The 20,635-nt window shown below is 54.7% G+C and overlaps 1 protein-coding gene across 1 annotated transcript in view; it reads right to left on the bottom strand.

Moving 5' to 3' along the window:
* dnah2 (dynein, axonemal, heavy chain 2) overlaps positions 1-20,635 on the bottom strand; it is a 314,816-nt gene that overhangs the window by 205,169 nt on the left and 89,012 nt on the right. The window contains exons 24-30 of the mRNA XM_072493227.1: positions 20,412-20,575; positions 19,292-19,453; positions 17,058-17,161; positions 14,982-15,138; positions 9,709-9,791; positions 5,728-5,908; positions 2,298-2,436 (exon numbers count right to left, since the gene is read on the bottom strand). Of these exons, the coding sequence (XP_072349328.1) occupies positions 2,298-2,436; positions 5,728-5,908; positions 9,709-9,791; positions 14,982-15,138; positions 17,058-17,161; positions 19,292-19,453; positions 20,412-20,575 (990 nt within the window). The remainder of the gene's footprint in view (positions 1-2,297; positions 2,437-5,727; positions 5,909-9,708; positions 9,792-14,981; positions 15,139-17,057; positions 17,162-19,291; positions 19,454-20,411; positions 20,576-20,635) is intronic.

Genomic DNA, 20,635 nt, shown 5'->3' with positions numbered 1-20,635 from the left:
GGGGGGGTTGTTGGTAGAAGAGCAAAGACAGGGGGTCCACTAACTTTGACTGTGCAGAGGGAGGAGGTAGGGCTAATGTAGGGAACTATGTTGGAGGTCCCAGGGAACAGGAGCTAGTGGTTGAATGGACTGCCCATGGGACAAGAGCAAGGACATAGTGGGATAAGGGACACGGTTAAATTCTGGTAGACTCCACACGACTGAACAAGGATCGATCAGGTCTGCATTCACAACGTCATCATCGTGGCATCCTTCGATGAGAATCGTGACTGCAAGAGATCGCCACAATAATATGAATTCTGTTAGACTTTTGTCCTCCAACTCCATTTACTCGCTCTCCTCTTCCACAGTCAAAGAACAATACAGCACAGGAACAGGCCCTTCAGCCCTCCAAGCCTGCACCGACCATGCTGCCCGTCTGAACTAAAAAACTCTACCCTATCCCTCTATTCCCATCCTATTCATGTATTTGTCAAGCTGCCACTTAAATGTCACTATTGTCCCTGCTTCCACTACCTCCTCCGGTAGCGAGTTCCAGGCACCCACTACCCTCTGTGTAAAAAACTTGCCTCGTACATCTCCTCTAAACTTTACCCCTCGCACCTTAAACCTATGCCCACCAGTACTAGACTCTTCCACCCTGGGAAAAAGCTTCTGACTATCCACTCTGTCCATGCCCCTCAATCTTGTAGACTCCTATCAGGTCACCCCTCAACCTCTGTCGTTCCAGTGAGAACAAACCAAGTTTATCCATCTCTCCTCATAGCTAATGCCCTTCATACCAGGCAACATCCTGGTAAATCTCTTCTGCACCCTCTCTAAAGCCTCCACATCCTTCTGGTAGTGTGGTGACCAGAATTGAACACTATACTCCAAGTGTGGCCTAACTAAGGTTCTATACAGCTGCAACATGACTTGCCAATTCTTATACTCAATGCCCCGGCCAATGGAGGCAAGCATGCCGTATGCCTTCTTGACTCCCTTCTCCACCTGCGTTGCCCCTCTCAGTGACCTGTGGACCCAGATCCCTCTGCCTATCAATACTCTGAAGGGTTCTCGTTCTGTTTTGCTAAGGATGGCAGCACCAGTTGATAACCTTGCTGCAGTTCTCATGCCTGCTCTGCACCGCCCCCCGTCACATAGCTTCCCTCCGCCCGCACTGTCAAATCCTTTAGCTGTCTTAAATAACTCCACTAGACCAGCCCCAAATCTTCGATACGCACGGGAACACCAGCCTAGACGATGCAACCGGTCCTGATAGGTTTGTCCGTGTTGGCTCCTAGTTCAGACTCTCTGAATCTGAGCTGCACTCCCTCCAAGGCCAGTATAGTGTTATGGGCCAGGGATAAGAGAACCCCAAAGTGTATCATGGAGTTCACCTGACCCACGACTTTTAATAGATTGTGGTTATGGGGAACACACGGGCCCACTCTGCAGGTGTGATGCAACAGAGATCTACAGTACTTTGAAATTAAAAAATGTTTATTTCTGAAACCAGTTAACACTTTAGAAACCCACAGTAAACATCTTAGCAACTATCAACACCAATAAATCCCCCAAAGAATACAGTACTCTATAAGTAACTCTTAATCTTTCCTTGCAACATCCATAAGACAAAAAAAAACCTTTTACAAAAATACATCAGGTTTAACTTCTCTACAGAAACAGGAATTAGTTTTAAATCACCAAAGGATCTGGAGACAGTCTTTAGATTGCAGAGAGGGAGACTAATACACCTTCCTGCTGTGACTGACTGCAGCTCCAAGTCGAAAACAAAACTAAACACACCCTGTAGCAGACAGCCCAAAGCGAAAGTAAAAGCAGACAGACAGCCCAGCTCCACCCACACTCTGACATCACAGATAAACACCCATTTCTTAAAGGTACATCCACTACAGCTATTTTATAAACCCCCATTTTTTAAAGGTACTCTCACATGACAATAGGGTAAATGTTGGGAGGATGTTTCCACTCGTGGGAGAGTGTCGGACCAGAGGGCAGATCGCAGAATAAGGGGGTGCTCATTTAAGACTGATCCGAGTTGGATTTTCCGGAGTGGTGAATCTTTGGAATTCCTTACTTCAGGAAGCTGTGAAGGTCGAGTCCTTGAACATCTTCGAGGCCGAGACAGATAGGTTTTTAATCGTTGGGAATTAAGGGTTGAGGGGATAAGGCAGGAAAGTGGATTTAGTAAGTGTGAGATCAGCCGTGATGGTATTAAATGGCGGAACAGGCTAGAAGGGCTGAGTGGCCCTTATACATCCCGGCGGAGATGCAGTGACCAGAATTGAACAAACCTGGGTGATGGGTGCCCCGAAGAGCATTGGGTTCACGGATCAGGCGATGCATGATGATCTTCCACTGCGCGTCGATGTTCTCAAACTCCAGCGACTCTCGGGGAAGCTGTTTTCTGATGTCCTCGCCGAGGAATATGTTCTGCAGCAGAAACACCAGGAGGTTGGTCAACACCGTGTCTGGCACAATTTCTTTGATCCTAAAGCGGGACAAGGACCCACTGCAATGTGGATCGTACAGGCCGATCTCGCTCCTCAATGTGGATGCTAAGTTGTTGGCAAAAGTGCTGGCCACGAGGATCGAGGACTGTGTCCCGGGGGTGATCCACGAGGACCAGACGGGATTCGTAAAGGGCAGGCAATTAAACACTAATGTGCGGCGGCTCTTAAACGTGATAATGATGCCAGCGGAGGGGGGAGAGGCGGAGATAGTGGCAGCTATGGACGCGGAGAAGGCCTTTGACCGAGTAGAGTGGGAGTACCTCTGGGAGGTGCTGCGTAGGTTTGGGTTCGGGGGAGGGTTCATTGTGGTAATACCAGGTATTGCGGTACCAGAGAGAGGAATGACCATTGGCTAGACCGCGGGGTCTACCATTGGGCAATGTACATAGCCCCACCCTGAGAGGCGGGGTATAAGAACCAATGTCGTCCCAGCAGCCTTCACTTCTGTAACTTCGCTGCTGGGTACAGTTCTATCTGATTAAAGCTGAATCGATATGACTCCACGTGGACTCAAGAGTATTGATTGTGTATCATTTATCAGTTGGGTTAAGCTCCTTTACAGAGCCCCGGTGGCGAGTGTAGTGACGAACCGGCGGAGGTTGGAGTACTTTCGGCTGTACCGAGGAACGAGGCAGGGATGCCCCCTGTTGTTTGCATTGGCGATCGAACCCTTGGCCATGTCATTGAGGGAGTCTAATAAATGGAGGGGGGTGGTCCGAGGGTGGGGGGAAGAGCATCGGGTGTCGCTATATGCGGATGACCTGTTGTTGTACGTGGTGGATCCAATGGAGGGGATGGTGGAGGTCATGCAGGCACTAAGGGAGTTTGGGGAGTTTTCGGGCTATAAGCTCAATGTAGGGAAGAGTGAGCTCTTTGTATTACAGGCAGGGGACCAAGAAAGAGGGATAGGGGACCTACCGCTGAGGAGGGCGGAGGGGAGCTTTCGGTATCTGGGGATCCAGATAGCCAGGAGTTGGGGGGCCCTACATAAACTGAATCTGACGAGGTTGGTGGAGCAAATGGAGGAGGACTTCAAAAAGTGGGGCATGTTACCGCTCTCGCTGGCGGGTAGAGTGCAGTCGGTCAAAATGGTGGTCCTTCCGAGGTTTCTGTTTGTGTTTCAGTGCCTTCCCATCGTGATCACCAAGGCCTTTTTCAAGAGAGTAGGCAGGAGTATAATGGGGTTTGTGTGGGCGAATAAGACCCCGAGAGTAAGGAGAGGGTTCCTGGAACGAGGTAGGGACCGAGGAGGGTTGGCGCTGCCAAACCTGGGGAGCTACTACTGGGCAGCAAATGTGGCGATGATCCGCAAGTGGGTGATGGAGGGAGAGGGGGCGGCATGGAAGAGGATGGAGATGGCGTCCTGTAAAGGAACGAGCCTGGGGGCGTTGGTGATGGCACCGCTGCCGCTCTCGCCAACAAGGTACACCACGAGTCCGGTGGTGGCGGCAACGCTAAGGATCTGGGGTCAGTGGAGACGGCACAGGGCTGCAATGGGAGCATCGGTGTGGTCCCCGATCAGGGGCAACCACCGGTTTGTCCCGGGGAGGATGGACGGGGGGGTTCCAGAGCTGGCATCGGGCGGGGATTAGAAGAATGGGGGACCTGTTCGTTGACGGGACGTTTGTGAGCCTAGGGGCACTGGAGGAGAAGTTTGAGATACCCCCGGGAAATGCTTTCAGATATATGCAGGTGAGGGCGTTTGTGAGGCGACAGGTGAGGGAATTCCCGTTGCTCCCGGTACAAGAAATTCAAGATAGGGTGATCTCGGGTGCATGGGTCGGGGAGGGCAAGGTGTCGGCAATATACCAGGAGATGAAAGAAGAGGGGGAAGCGCTGGTAGAAGAGTTGAAGGGTAAATGGGAGGAGGAGCTCGGGGAGGAGACTGAGGAAGGTCTGTGGGCTGATGCCCTAAGTAGGGTTAATTCCTCCTCCTCGTGTGCCAGGCTCAGCCTGATACAATTTAAGGTGGTCCACAGAGCGCACTTGACGGGGGCGAGGTTGAGTAGGTTCTTTGGGGTAGAGGACAGATGTGGAAGGTGCTCAGGGAGCCCGGCGAACCATGTCCATATGTTTTGGTCATGCCCGGCACTGGAGGGGTTCTGGAGGAGTGGCGGGAGCAATATCTCAGATGGTGAAAGTCCGGGTCAAGCCAAGTTGGGGGCTAGCAATATTCGGAGTAGTGGATGAGCCGGGAGTGCAGGAGGCGAAAGAGGCCGGCATTCTGGCCTTTGCGTCCCTAGTAGCCCGGCGACGGATCTTGCTAATGTGGAAGGAGGCGAAGCCCCCTCGCTTGGAGGCCTGGATAAACGACATGGCTGGGTTCATAAAACTGGAGAGGATTAAGTTTGCCTTGAGAGGGTCTGCGCAGGGGTTGTATAGGCGGTGGCAACCGTTCCTAGACTATCTCGAGGAGCGTTAGAGGAAGGTCGGTCAGCAGCAGCAGCAACCCGGGGGGGTGGGGGGGGGACGGACGTTCTGGGAGGGGGGGAATGGGGATTGCTTGGGGGGGGGCGGATGAGCAAGAGATAACATGAAGGGTTGGGGAAACTGGCACGTACGGGAGAAAGCCAATGTACAAAGCTATGTAAATATACCATTTTGCAATGTATATATCTTGCTCAGTGCGATTTCTCGTTATTTTGTTACGGGGGGAGGGGGGGGGGGGGCGATTATTGTTTGTAAGGGAGAAAAATTGTGTTAAAAAACTTTAATAAATATATTTTCTTTAAAAAAAACACTGCGTCTGGCTCCCGACTGTCCCTCGCCCTCTCCTGCCTGCCCGGGGGGCTACCACTCTCGTTACCGCCCCCGCACCCCCCCCCCCCCGCCAAGGTCAGCGAACCAGGGTACAGACTGGAAAATGAGGCTGCAACCGCCACAGTCACTACGGTTCAATGTGAAGCAGAATATTCATCTGCCAGTATTGGCCAGCTCTCCATACTGGTATCAAACGGGATTCATGCGGGTCGTCACACCCATTGAGAGTCTCCCAGCCCGCTCCGCCGAGTTTCCCGCGCAGACCCAGCGGGAACGTGCAAACACTATCATCATCGGGCAGGAAGCCGGTAATTCACCAGCCTCCTGGGATGCTCCAGCGCCCCCGGCCAGGGGGTCAGAGGGGTGCCTCGGGCTGGGCTAGAGGGGCTCAGTGCATTAATTCTGCGAGATTGGCCAGCCGCTGTGATACGCGTGTGAAGGTGTCAGTTACCTCCAGGTACAGCCACTGCCTCTGTACAGTCAGGACCATTTCTATCACCTCCAGAATTAGAGAGAGGCACCGTTCCCAATAGTCCACTAGTTTGTCAAAGGCCCTCAAGTATGGGGAAGACTTCATGGTCGACAGCGTGAGTTGGTTTTCCTCCAAAGCCTGGAAAATTTCATCCGTTCCTCTGCGCACAAATGTAAAACAACAAACAAATGGGTCAACATCAGCAGGGCACCCCTGGGGGTTCTGAATCGGGCACTCCGCAGAATTACTCAACGGAGGAACAGCATCGGCGCAGGCGCCAGGCGCAGGAGCCAGGCGGCTGGGGTGTTGCACACATCGGAATTTTTTTAAATTTAGAGTGCCCAATTATTTTTTCCCCAATTTAGGGGCAATTTAACGTGGCCAATCCACCTGCCTGCATAGCTTTGGGTTGTGGGGATGAGACCCACGCAGACACGGGGAGAATGTGCAAACTCCACACAGACAGTGACCTGGCTAACCACTGCGCCACCGTGCACACATTGGAGCTGTCCGGCAAATCTGTGACAGCCCCTGCCATCGCCCACACTGGCGGGCGCACGCGCGCGCACACACACACGCGCGTGCGCGCGCGCAGGCACACGCGCGCGCAGGCACACATGCGCGCGCGCGCAGGCACGCACACGCGCGCGCGCGCAGGCACGCACACGCGCGCGCAGGCAGGCACGCACACGCGCGCGCAGGCACGCACACGCGCGCGCGCGCAGGCACGCACACGCGCAGGCAGGCGCACGCGCGCACAGGCACGCACACGCGCACAGGCAGGCACACGCGCGCGCGCAGGCACGCACGCGCGCACAGGCACGCACACGCGCACAGGCAGGCACACGCGCGCGCGCAGGCACACGCGCGCGCGCGCAGGCACACGCGCGCGCGCGCAGGCACACGCGCGCGCAGGCACACGCGCGCGCAGGCACACGCGCGCGCAGGCACACGCGCGCGCAGACACACGCGCGCGCAGACACACGCGCGCGCAGACACACGCGCGCGCAGACACACACACAGGCACAGTCTCACACACAGGCACAGACACACACACAGGCACAGTCTCACACACAGGCACAGTCTCACACACGCACAGACACACACACACACATGCAGACACACACAGACACACATACATGCAGACACACACGCACCAGTTGATAACCTTGCTCCAGTTCTCATGCCTGCTCTGTACTGCCCCCCCCGTCACATAGCTTCCCTCCGCCCGCACTGTCAAATCCTTTAGCTGTCTTAAATAACTCCACTAGACCAGCCCCAAATCTTCGATACGCACGGGAACACCAGCCTAGACGATGCAACCGGTCCTGATAGGTTTGTCCGTGTTGGCTCCTAGTTCAGACTCTCTGAATCTGAGCTGCACTCCCTCCAAGGCCAGTATAGTGTTATGGGCCAGGGATAAGAGAACCCCAAAGTGTATCATGGAGTTCACCTGACCCACGACTTTTAATAGATTGTGGTTATGGGGAACACACGGGCCCACTCTGCAGGTGTGATGCAACAGAGATCTACAGTACTTTGAAATTTAAAAATGTTTATTTCTGAAACCAGTTAACACACACACAGACACACACACGCACAGACACACACACACACGCACAGACACACACACACACGCACAGACACACACACACACGCACAGACACACACACACACGCACAGGCACACACACGCACAGACACACACACGCACAGACACACACACGCACAGACACACACACGCACAGACACACACACGCACAGACACACACACGCACAGACACACACACGCACAGACACACACACGCACAGACACACACACGCACAGACACACACACGCACAGACACACACACGCACAGACACACACACGCACAGACACACACACGCACAGACACACACACGCACAGACACACACACGCACAGACACACACACGCACAGACACACAGCGTCTCAGCAATGTCTGCACACTTTCCAACCGCCCATGTCGCACGGCAACCACGCTGGAACGAAAGGCACAACTTAGATCAGCGAGTGGGGGCCCGTTAACCCTTGCACACATCGCCGCTGCAGGTTACAAATGATAGACTGGTTGCCCCCAGTCAGGGTAATCTCAAAACATGAAACATCTTAAGGCGACTTCTGTTCCTGGTTACTAGGATTTGTACAAGCGTTTTAATGTTTCATCCTCCAGGCTTTCACTTGTGGCCCGGGTTTACCGGCGGCTGCTGGGTTTTTACAGAAGAAAACAGATTAATAAGCTTTGCGCTGGAACTGGGTTTTGAGGAGCTTTGTCGACGCTTTCTGGGCGTTCTCCCTGCCACCCTGGGTTCCTGTTTGCAATGTTTTCAGGCACAGTCTGAAGGGAAGAGCTTTTGTTTCGTTTCGGTCGGGATTCAGTAGGCCGGCACGGTAGCACAGTGGTTAGCACCGTTGCTTCACAGCTCCAGGGTCCCGGGTTCGATTCCCGGCTTGGGTCAGTGTAGAGTCTGCACGTTCTCCCCGTGTCTGCGTGGGTTTCCTCCGGGCGCTCCGGTTCCCTCCCACAAGTCCCAAAAGATGTGCTGTTAGGTAATTTGGAAATTCTGAATTCTCCCTCTGTGTACCTGTCATGCAAGAGTGCCTTTAAGAAATGGATGTGTAAGCAATGTACCTTTAAGAAAACAGCTGGGCTTTAGATCAGCCATTTTGCAGTTTAGTTTTTAAGTTTTGCAGTTTGAAAAGAGCTTGGGGAGTGTCTGTGTTTCGCACTGAGCTGGATTTGCTGTGATCTCTGCCATGAAAGACTATCTCTGGGTCATTTGGGTGATTGAAACTTATAATAGTGAAGCCTTTAACCGGATGTAATTTTGTTTAAAGGTGTTAAGTCTCTTGGAAGTTTGAAGGAACATTTTAAGGAATTATTTACTGTTGCAATATTTTCTGAGTTGTCTTTGAAGTAAGGGGTTTTAAGAGATCCAATGTTTATTTAAGATGTTGAGTTTATGAAATAACCAGTGTTTTGTGTTTAAAAACCCACGTGTCCATAATTGTAATCCCACACCTAGGGAACAAGCCGTGTGCTCGGAAAAGCAACAAATCCATTAAAGGGCGAGGTTGGTTGAACTCCAGGATACATTTTGGGGTTCTGAAAATGCCTCGCACACTACAGTACCCAAACAGGCGCCGGGATGTGGCGACTAGGGGCTTTTCACAGTAACTTCATTGCAGTGTTAATGTAAGCCTACTTGTGACAATAAAGATTATTAAATTCCGGCGTCTGTTCGTGTACACGGAGGGAGAATTCAGAATTTCCAAATTACCTAACAGCACATCTTTTGGGACTTGTGGGAGGAAACCGGAGCACCCGGAGGAAACCCGCGCAGACACGGGGAGAACGTGCAGACTCCACACAGACTGTGACCCGAGCCGGGAATCGAACCCGGGACCCTGAAGCTGTGAAGCAACAGTGCTAACCGCTGTGCCGCCCTCTTGGAGGTTACCATTCCCAGGGCATGCTGCAAAATATACCAAGGAAGCTTCTCCGCAGCCCATTACTTTGCAAAAGGACACGGAGGGAGAGAGATTCACAATCTCCAGAGATTTTCTTCTGCTGGATCGACCTACACCGAGCATTGCCAGAACAAAACGAATTATAAAATTCTCAAATCTCTCCATCACCTCCCCCTCCTCCCCAATCTCTCTGCCTCCGGTCCTACAACCCTTCCAGATCTCGGTTCTCCTCCGGTTCTGGTCCATTTCCTATGTCCCAGAGTTGACAAGTGCACTTTCAGTCGCCCAGGTCCCAGGCTCCGGGATTCGCTCCCTAAACCTCTCCGTCTCTCTCTCTTGGCCCGCTCTCCTTGCTTTTGGCTACCGGTCCTGATAACCCCTTAGGTGGCCCAGCTCTCCTGCGAAGAGGTTTTACATTGTTGAAGGTGCTGCGTAAATGTGAGTAGTTGTTGTTGTGGTTAAGGACTCACCTCAGCTTGAAATGGCCTTTGTCCTTGTAAGGCATAAGATCGAGATCTGTAACTTCCCAAGTTTTTTTTATCGCTTCCAAAGCCTGTTGAGAGAGGGCGAGATGGAAGTTTGGTTTAGCATTCTGTCCAGACTGAAGAATAAAAATTCAGCCCAATCATCAGGCATTCGGGTGACACCCGGTGGCGGCCATGGAGTGAGTGGTCGCACACGGTGAGAATTTGTGGTCCTTGCCCACGCGATTTAAGGGGTGTTGGTTGGCGAATGGTGCATAAGCCCTGAAGGATTGCAACACCCCTCTGGTGGGGCCAGTTTACGGCTTACCAGACGGGGAGTACAACAAGTAAGAAGCAGCGAGAATATTCGAGGTGCGACACGGAGAAAGATGGCGTATGGTGCCGGGTGTCATTGCCCTCCGGTGGTCTACAGAGCAGCGGGTTCCAACAGCAGAGGAAGAAGGCATCAGAGGACCTGGCTACGGTGGTGGAGCCGTTTAGGGCGACTAGCGAGAGAGCGGGGCAGAGGCTGGAGGCGCAGGGCCTGGAAGCCCAGAGGGTGGAGGAGTCGGTGGAGGAGCACGAGGACCGGCTGGTCTCCTCCCCCCCCCCGCCCCCCCCAGGGTGGGGGCGAGGGGGATTGAGCGGGAGCGGCTCGAACACAGGGTCTCTTTGTATACAGACGGCCTCCTGTTGTAAATTTCCGACCCGGCTAGTTTTGTGGGGATCCAGGGGAGTTTGACCATTTCTCAGGATATCAATTGAATATGGGGAAAAGTGAGGTGTTCCCGATAAACGCCAGGGGGCAGGAGAGGAGGCTGGGGGAGTTGAGGTTCCGGGTGGTGGTGGTGAGTTTCTGCTATCTCGGGGTACAGGTGACACGGAGTGGGGGCAAAACTGCATAAATTGAACAGGATGCGATTGGTGGAGGGAATGAAGGTGGATGTCACGAGGTGGGATGTGCTGCCCTCGTCTTTGACAGGGCGCCTACAGGCGGTGCTGCCCTTGTCTTTGACAGGGCGCCTACAGGCGGTGCTGCCCTCGTCTTTGACAGGGCGCCTACAGGCGGTGCTGCCCTCGTCTTTGACAGGGCGCCTACAGGCGGTGCTGCCCTCGTCTTTGACAGGGCGCCTACAGGCGGTGCTGCCCTCGTCTTTGACAGGGCGCCTACAGGCGGTGCTGCCCTCGTCTTTGACAGGGCGCCTACAGGCGGTGCTGCCCTCGTCTTTGACAGGGCGCCTACAGGCAGTGCTGCCCTCGTCTTTGACAGGGCGCCTACAGGCGGTGCTGCCCTCGTCTTTGGCAGGGCGCCTACAGGCGGTGCTGCCCTTGTCTTTGGCAGGGCGGGTACAGGCGGTGCTGCCCTTGTCTTTGGCAGGGCGGGTACAGGCGGTGCTGCCCTTTTCTTTGGCAGGGTGGGTACAGGCAGTGCTGCCCTTGTCTTTGGCAGGGTGGGTACAGGCAGTGCTGCCATTGTCTTTGGCAGGGTGGGTACAGGCGGTGCTGCCCTTGACTTTGGCAGGGCGGGTACAGGCGGTGCTGCCTTTTTCTTTGGCAGGGTGGGTACAGGCAGTGCTGCCCTCGTCTTTGGCAGGGCGGGTACAGGCGGTGCTGCCCTTTTCTTTGGCAGGGTGGGTACAGGCAGTGCTGCCCTTGTCTTTGGCAGGGCGGGTACACGCAGTGCTGCCCTTGTCTTTGGCAGGGCACCTACAGGCAGTGCTGCCCTTGTCTTTGGCAGGGCGCCTACAGGCGGTGCTGCCCTCGTCTTTGACAGGGCGCCTACAGGCAGTGCTGCCCTCGTCTTTGACAGGGCGCCTACAGGCGGTGCTGCCCTCGTCTTTGGCAGGGCGCCTACAGGCGGTGCTGCCCTTGTCTTTGGCAGGGCGGGTACAGGCGGTGCTGCCCTTGTCTTTGGCAGGGCGGGTACAGGCGGTGCTGCCCTTTTCTTTGGCAGGGTGGGTACAGGCAGTGCTGCCCTTGTCTTTGGCAGGGTGGGTACAGGCAGTGCTGCCATTGTCTTTGGCAGGGTGGGTACAGGCGGTGCTGCCCTTGACTTTGGCAGGGCGGGTACAGGCGGTGCTGCCTTTTTCTTTGGCAGGGTGGGTACAGGCAGTGCTGCCCTCGTCTTTGGCAGGGCGGGTACAGGCGGTGCTGCCCTTTTCTTTGGCAGGGTGGGTACAGGCAGTGCTGCCCTTGTCTTTGGCAGGGCGGGTACACGCAGTGCTGCCCTTGTCTTTGGCAGGGCACCTACAGGCAGTGCTGCCCTTGTCTTTGGCAGGGCGCCTACAGGCAGTGCTGCCCTTGTCTTTGGCAGGGTGGGTACAGGCGGTGCTGCCCTTGTCTTTGACAGGGCACCTACAGGCAGTGCTGCCCTTGTCTTTGACAGGGCGGGTACAAGTGGTGCTGCCCTGGTCTTTGGCAGGGTGGGTACAGGCAGTGCTGCCCTGGTCTTTGGCAGGGTGGGTACAGGCAGTGCTGCCCTTGTCTTTGGCAGGGCGCCTACAGGCAGTGCTGCCCTTGTCTTTGGCAGGGCGCCTACAGGCAGTGCTGCCCTTGTCTTTGGCAGGGCGCCTACAGGCAGTGCTGCCCTTGTCTTTGGCAGGGCGCCTACAGGCAGTGCTGCCCTTGTCTTTGACAGGGCGCCTACAGGCAGTGCTGCCCTTGTCTTTGGCAGGGTGGGTACAGGCAGAGCTGCCCTCGTCTTTGGCAGGGCGCCTACAGGCAGTGCTGCCCTTGTCTTTGACAGGGCGCCTACAGGCGGTGCTGCCCTTGTCTTTGACAGGGCGGGTACAGGTAGTGCTGCCCTGGTCTTTGGCAGGGCGGGTACAGGCGGTGCTGCCCTTGTCTTTGGCAGGTACAGGCAGTGCTGCCCTTGCCTTTGGCAGGGTGGGTACAGGCAGTGCTGCCCTTGCCTTTGGCAGGGTGGGTACAGGCAGTGCTGCCCTTGTCTTTGGCAGGGCGGGTACAGGCAGTGCTGCCCTTGTCTTTGGCAGGGCGGGTACAGGCAGTGCTGCCCTTGTCTTTGGCAGGGCGGGTACAGGCAGTGCTGCCCTTGTCTTTGGCAGGGCGGGTACAGGCAGTGCTGCCCTTGTCTTTGGCAGGGCGGGTACAGGCAGTGCTGCCCTTGTCTTTGGCAGGGCGGGTACAGGCAGTGCTGCCCTTGTCTTTGGCAGGGCGGGTACAGGCAGTGCTGCCCTTGTCTTTGACAGGGCACCTACAGGCAGTGCTGCCCTTGTCTTTGGCAGGGCGCCTACAGGCAGTGCTGCCCTTGTCTTTGGCAGGGTGGGTACAGGCGGTGCTGCCCTTGGCTTTGACAGGGCACCTAAAGGCAGTGCTGCCCTTGTCTTTGGCAGGGCGGGTACAGGCAGTGCTGCCCTTGTCTTTGGCAGGGCGGGTACAGGCAGTGCTGCCCTTGTCTTTGGCAGGGCGGGTACAGGCAGTGCTGCCCTTGTCTTTGGCAGGGCGGGTACAGGCAGTGCTGCCCTTGTCTTTGGCAGGGCGGGTACAGGCAGTGCTGCCCTTGTCTTTGGCAGGGCGGGTACAGGCAGTGCTGCCCTTGTCTTTGGCAGGGCGGGTACAGGCAGTGCTGCCCTTGTCTTTGACAGGGCACCTACAGGCAGTGCTGCCCTTGTCTTTGGCAGGGCGCCTACAGGCAGTGCTGCCCTTGTCTTTGGCAGGGTGGGTACAGGCGGTGCTGCCCTTGGCTTTGACAGGGCACCTAAAGGCAGTGCTGATCTTGTCTTTGACAGGGCGGGTACAGGCAGTGCTGCCCTTGTCTTTGGCAGGGCGGGTACAGGCAGTGCTGCCCTTGTCTTTGACAGGGCAACTACAGGCAGTGCTGCCCTTGTCTTTGGCAGGGCGCCTACAGGCAGTGCTGCCCTTGTCTTTGGCAGGGTGGGTACAGGCGGTGCTGCCCTTGTCTTTGACAGGGCACCTACAGGCAGTGCTGCCCTTGTCTTTGACAGGGCGCCTACAGGCAGTGCTGCCCTTTTCTTTGACAGGGCGGGTACAGGTAGTGCTGCCCTGGTCTTTGGCAGGGCGGGTATAGGCGGTGCTGCCCTTGTCTTTGACAGGGCGCCTACAGGCAGTGCTGCCCTCTTCTTTGACAGGGCGCCTACAGGCGGTGCTGCCCTCGTCTTTGACAGGGCGGATACAGGCAGTGCTGTCTTTGGCAAGGCGGGTACAGGCAGTGCTGCCCTGGTCTTTGACAGGGCAGATACAGGCAGTGCTGTCTTTGGCAAGGCGGGTACAGGCAGTGCTGCCCTGGTCTTTGACAGGGCGGGTACAGGTAGTGCTGCCCTGGTCTTTGGCAGGGCGGGTATAGGCGGTGCTGCCCTTGTCTTTGACAGGGCGCCTACAGGCAGTGCTGCCCTCGTCTTTGACAGGGCGCCTACAGGCGGTGCTGCCCTCGTCTTTGACAGGGCGGATACAGGCAGTGCTGTCTTTGGCAAGGCGGGTACAGGCAGTGCTGCCCTGGTCTTTGGCAGGGTGGGTACAGGCGGTGCTGCCCTTGTCTTTGGCAGAGCGGGCACAGGCAGTGCTGCCCTGGTCTTTGGCAGGGTGGGTACAGGCGGTGCTGCCCGTGTTTTTGGCAGGGCTGGTACAGGTGGTGCTGCCCGTGTCTTTGGCAGGGTGGGTACAGGCAGTGCTGCCCATGTCTTTGGCACAGTGGGTACAGGCGATGCTGCCCGTGTCTTTGGCAGGGTGGGTACAGGCGGTGCTACCCTTGAGAGTTCAGGTGGGGAGAGAGGCCCATATCCTGGCCTTTGGTTGCCTGATAGCCCAGAGACAGATTGTGTTGAGTTAGCGGGACTCGGAGCCGCCAAGGGTAAGGGTGTGGGCGAGTGACCTGGCAGAATTCCTGCCCCTGGAAACAGTTAAGTTGCCCATTTGCGGAGTGGAAGAGAGGATCACCCCGAGGTGGAAGCCGTTTATTGATTTCTTTGAAGTGAATTGAGGTGGGCAGCGTGGTGGCGCAATGGTTAGCACTGCTGCCTCACGGCGCCAAGGTCCCAGGTTCGATCCCGGCCCCGGGTCACTGTCCGTGTGTACAAACTTCGGTCTAGCACGTCATTAACCGAACACAATCCGGGGGTATTGAACCCGGGCACCTATTGGCTCAGGGGACATCTCTCCACTGGGCTGATCATTAGCACCCAGCTGCACAGCCCACCCTGAATGCAGCTTGCAGGGAGTGGAACTCACTGATGTTATCTGGCCACACACAAAGTAAATGCTGTCCAGCTAGAAGCTGTCTAATGCAGTGTCCCTGTTCCTACCATTTCGATGGAGAGCTCCTTTGTGGCGGCGGAGGAGATGCTGCTGATTGCGTCCGAGTGTTGCTCCAACCCCAGCTCAATGATCTTCTCAAGGGTGAACCCATCACTCATGTGGTCAAATAACTTCTGCACCACATCTTTGATGTTGTTCCAGTGTCTGAAAGTTAACAGCAGGAAGGTTATCAGTAACAGGTTTCAGTGCAACTTCAGAAAGGCAAGGGGAGCGCCACATCTCTGAGGGGAAGCTCAATTCACAACCTAGACTGCAACCAGTTGGTTCAGTCCGGGAAACAAAGAGTCTATTGCAGCTACATCAGTGGCTTGTTGGGAGGGGCCGGGGACGAGGGCGGGTGGGTCCACTTACAACAACCTTACAACAGGCTGAGTGGGAGGGTCCACTTACAACAGTCCTCTGAATCAAATACCTTTAGGTTCAGACTCACAAGAGATCTCTGAGCACATAAGATAGGTTAACACCCCAGTCCAGTACTGAAAAGCACCACACTGTCAGAGGGTCAGTACTGAGGGAGTGCCGCACTGTCAGAGGGTCAGTACTGAGGGAGTGCCGCACTGTCAGAGGGTCAGTACTGAGGGAGTGCCGCACTGTCAGAGGGTCAGTACTGATGGAGTGCCACACTGTCAGAGGGTCAGTACTGAGGGAGTGCCGCACTGTCAGAGGGTCAGTACTGAGGGAGTGCTGCACGGTCAGAAGGTCAGTATTGAGGGAGTGCTGCACTGTCAGAGGTACAGTGTTTCTGATCAAATACTAAACTGAGGCCCCATCTGCCCTCACAGGTTGGTGTAGATCGCATGGCCACTTTCTGACAGGTGTACAGGAAATGAAATGAAAAGAAAAATACCAGAGGTGTATTCCCCTGGTGTCCTGGGGCAATACCTCCCCTCAAGCATAAGACCATAGGACCATAAGACATAGGAGCAGAATTAGGCCACTCGGCCCATCGAGTCTGCTCCGCCATTCAATCATGGCTGATATTTTTCTCATCCCCATTCTCCTGCCTGCTCCCCATAACCCCTGATCCCCTTATTAATCCAGAACCTATCTATCTCTGTCTTAAAGACACTCAGTGATTTGGCCTCCACAGCCTCGTGCGGCAAAGAGTTCCACAGATTCACCACCCTCTGGCTGAAGAAATTCCTCCTCATCGCTGTTTTAAAGGATCGTCCCTTTAGTCTGAGATGGTGTCCTCTGGTTCTAGTTTTTCCTACAAGTGGAAACATCCTCTCCACGTCCACTCTATCCAGGCCTCGCAGTATCCTGTAAGTTTCAATAAGATCCCCCCCTCATCCTTCTAAACTCCAACGAGTACAGACCGAGTCCTGAACCGTTCCTCATACGACAAGCTCTTCATTCCAGGGATCATTCTTGTGAACCTCCTCTGAACCCTTTCCAAGGCCAGTACATCCTTCCTTAGATATGGGGCCCAAAACTCCACTTGGAACCAGAGCCTTATACAGCCTCAGAAGTACATCCTGCTGTACATAAACCCTCCAACAATACAATTGTCACCATATTTCCAAAGTTATTCTCTGGCTGGGACGTATATTGGGACATAGTGAAAGTTGCTATGGAATTGTAAGTTTTCTGTTATATCAGAAGGAGGCAGTGTCCTGGTGGATGAGGATAATATAAAATGCTCCATCCAATATTTTATCATTAGGACACTTGGGGGATCTCCTCTGTTCCTCTGCCAATCAGCATAGCCCCACGTTCGATAATCATACTTTAATATACAGACACTATTTTAAGCTGAGGGTGCGTTTCTACCTCTGTCGCATGAGCGCTTGTCAGAAAATAGGGTCTGATTTTCCTTCCTTAAATCTGAAGGACAGAAAACCAATCCTCCTGAGCCACGGGATGTGTCTGCTAGTAATCTTTTCCCCAGTAGCAAATAATTCCACTGTCCCGTTCTCCCTCCGGCTCCCAGACCCCGGCCTCCAGCTGGAGCCCCAAGATGGAGGGGCTGAGGGAGGAAGTGTGCCGTGCCCGGAGAACGGTGAGGGAGAGGTGCAATTGGGAACAATCGACGGTGACTGGGAATGGCTTTCCAAACTCACCTGTCCCGCATGGCCGGATTCCTCAGGTCTGTAATCAGCGGCATTGTCTTCTTAAACTGCTGAACCTTGTTCTTTGTGGCAGATACAATGTCCCAGTTCTTATCCTGACAAGTAGAACGTGAGCATGCAATTAAACTTTTTTCCCCCCCATTCAACAGCGATAGCTGACAATTACAGACACATGGGGGGAGCGGCAGTACCTGTCCTTTGTTTGCAGGCGTCCTTGTTTTCAAACCGGCCATCTCATCGACTGTATAAATTCTCAGTGGGATGGGGGATCTTTACTCTGCATCTATCGTGACCAAGAGACCTGGTAGCCCGGAGACCCAGCTTTAATAATAACCTTTATTATTGTCACAAGTAGGCTTACATTAACATTGCAATGACGTTACTGTGAAAAGCCCCTAGTCGCCACACTCCGCCGCCTGTTCAGGTACACAGAGGGAGAATTCAGAATGTCCAATTCACCGAACAGCACGTCTTTCGGGGTTTGTGGGAGGAAACGGGAGCACCCGGAGGAAACCCACGCAGACACGGGGAGAACGTGCAGACTCCGCACAGACAGTGACCCAGCGGGGAATCGAACCCGGGACCCTGGCGCTGTGAAGCAGCAGTGCTAACCGCTGTGCCACCGCTGTGGAAGCATTTGACCTGAGAGTTAGAGCGGTTTCTCTGCTGCGGCCGTGTTGGGAGCAGGGCCATCCCATGGTGCTGAAATCCACTTCGTTCGCAAGACTCCCCGCTGCTTCACATTGAGAGAGTGCGAGAGGAGAATTGTGAGGGACAGAAAGGAAGCTTGTTGGGGTGGGGGGAAAGAGGAGGACCAGGGTCGGGTCCCAGTAGCTGTGTTTTCATTGCTAATCGGGCTCGGTGTGCGGAGGTGCTGGAATGTGCCTGCTTCCAGAGTCTTCTGCCCCGAGACAAGGGCCTGCGCCTGGGTTGCCAGCTCTGTGTTTTACTGTCGCCTGGTGTGGCTCAGACACTCCATCAGGGATGTGGGCAGAGCGGGGCTGGACCAGCAGTTGTTGACCATCCCTAATTGTCCTGGAACTGAGCGTTTCGCTCGGCCATTTCAGAGAGGGGGCAGTTACGAGTCAACCCCATTGCTGTGGGTCTGGAGTCACGTGTAGGCCAGACCGGGTAAGGACGGCAGATTTCCCCTTCCCTAAAGGACATTAGGGAACCAGGTGGGTTTTTTGCCGTAAATCGATGACGGTTTCATGGTCACCATTACGGAGACGAGCTTTTCACGGGTGGCACAGTGGTTAGCACTGTGGCTTCACAGCTCCAGGGTCCCGGGTTCGATTCCCGGCTTGGGTCACTGTCTGTGTAGAGTCTGCACGTTCTCCCCGTGTCTGCGTGGGTTTCCTCCGGGTGCTCCGGTTTCCTCCCACAAGCCCCGAAAGACGTGCTTGTTGGGTGAATTGGACATTCTGAATTCTCCCTCCGTGTACCCGAACAGGCGCCGGAATGTGGCGACTAGGGGCTTTTCACAGTAACCCTTCATTGCAGTGTTAATGTCAGCCTACTTGTGACAATAAAGATTATGAAACAAAATTCCAGATTTTATGAATTGAATTTAAATTCCACCAGCTGCCGAGGTGGGATTGGAAGTGCAGCCTGGCCTTGGGGGTTACTGGTCCAGTGGCACTGCCGCTAAGTCGACCCTGTAGCCGGGCATGGGTGTGTAATAAGTTGTGACCCTGTGGTCAGCCCAATGTCCAGAAGGTCTTGGGGTACACAGCCGTCATATGTGGGAACGTCTATTTTATACAGGTTTCACTCTCCGTTCCGTTGCAAACGCAATTGATGGGCAGTTGTTCCGAAAACAAATCATTGCAACAAATCGATTAAGTCTTTTCCAGGTTTGGTTGGTGGAAATCAAAGCCAGACGACATGCACCACTGCCGCCTCGCAGGGCAACTGGCTGGTGCTGGTCCTGCTGTGGAAATGACCGGCCCCTCAGCAGCGTGGCCTTTCCGGCTGGTCAAAATTGTGCAGCGCGAGGCGCAGGCATGGTCGAAAGGAGCAGGAACCAAGCTGGGGCGAATGGGGAAATGGCGGCTATGGGATACCGAATTTGCACTGAAACAGGGAGAGGAAGGGAGCGGGGGAAGAAGACGAAAGAAATTTCAGTCCTCTCTCCGTGTTAACGTTGCTCGATGTCTTACTTCAAGCAGACCGGAGAACGGATTATCAACAGTATGCCCCCGGGAAGGTAGCGCGTTAAATACCTTGAGAATCTGGCTCAGCTTGTTCATTTTTCTGAAGTACCCCATGGCAGTGTTCTCCATAAGCTGCGTCTGTAAGGAGCTGAACTTTCCTCCCTTCCACTCTGCCCACGATTCCTCCCATTGCTTGGTGACCTCCCACGCCTGCTGCAGGAAGTCAAGGTCCTAGAGGCCAAAGCAAAGTTGTGAGCGACGCATCGGCAAGATTGACGGAAACGGCTCCAGCGGCAGGAAGGGTCAGTGGCCGGGAGCGACACAGATTCGAGCCGATTGGCAAGAGTTTCACGACGCAGGAGAAGGCTACCCGGCCTATCGTGTCGCTCCAAATGAGCAATTCACTTTGTTGCCATTCTCTCATCTTCTCCCCGTATCCCCGAAAATCTGTCCTCGGTGGACAACGGCCCGATTCCCTTTTGAAAGCCTCCACTACGCTCTCTGCCCGGCGGCACAGCCCAGACCTGAACCACTCGCTGCGTGGTGGGGGGGGGGGGGGGGGGGGGGGGGGGTCAACAGTCTCAGGATCCGGGATGCCACCATCTAGGGCTGAGATGTGGAGAAGGTTTCTTCATTCAGTGGGTGGCGAGTGGGTGAAACTCCCTCCCACAGAAGGCCACGGAGGCCGAGTCACTAAATGTATTTAAGGAGGAAGTAGGCAGATTCTGAGATGCTAAAGGGGCACGGGGAGAGAGCGGGGGTACGGCCTTGAGATAGAAGATTGGCAATGACCGCATTGATGGCAGAGCTGGCTTTGATGGACTGGATGGCCTGCTCCTATTTTCTATCTGCTCTGTACAGACCTCTCATGATTTGAACACCTCAATCAAATCTCCTCTCCACCTCGTCTTCTTCAAGAAAAACAGCTCTAAATTCTCCAATCGACAACTATTGAAAGAACCTGAGGGAAGATGTTTTTTTGAAACGCAGCGAGATGTTGTGACCTGGAAGGCGCTGCCTGAAAGGGCGGCAGAAGCAGATTCAACGGGAACTTTCAACGCGGAACTGGATAAATACCGGAAGCAGAAAGAATTGGCAGGGGCCATGGGGAAAGAGGAGAGAGGAGCGGGGCAAGTTGGATAGATCTTTCACGTGTATCATGGACACTGGCCACACCGGCCTCCTTTACCTTCTCCAGGTTCTGCAGCTCTTTGGACAAGGGCTGGTCAATCTTGAAGACATTGAGGCCGTTGCGAATGGTTTCTTCCTCTTGCTTCAGGAGGTTGAGGTTATTTCGGAGCTCACCAATCAAGGCCAGGGCCGCGTCCGTGTTCACTGAACTGCTGAAGGGCCCTGCGGAGGAGAAAAAAAAAACCAGGAAACAAAGCTTTAAGTTTGTCCAAAAATCCTGGC

The sequence above is a fragment of the Scyliorhinus torazame genome, chromosome 31 (genome assembly GCF_047496885.1).
Source record: "Scyliorhinus torazame isolate Kashiwa2021f chromosome 31, sScyTor2.1, whole genome shotgun sequence".
NCBI classification, from domain to species: domain Eukaryota; kingdom Metazoa; phylum Chordata; class Chondrichthyes; order Carcharhiniformes; family Scyliorhinidae; genus Scyliorhinus; species Scyliorhinus torazame.
Note: the sequence above shows the minus strand (reverse complement) of the source record. Positions and strands in the feature narration are given on the sequence as shown.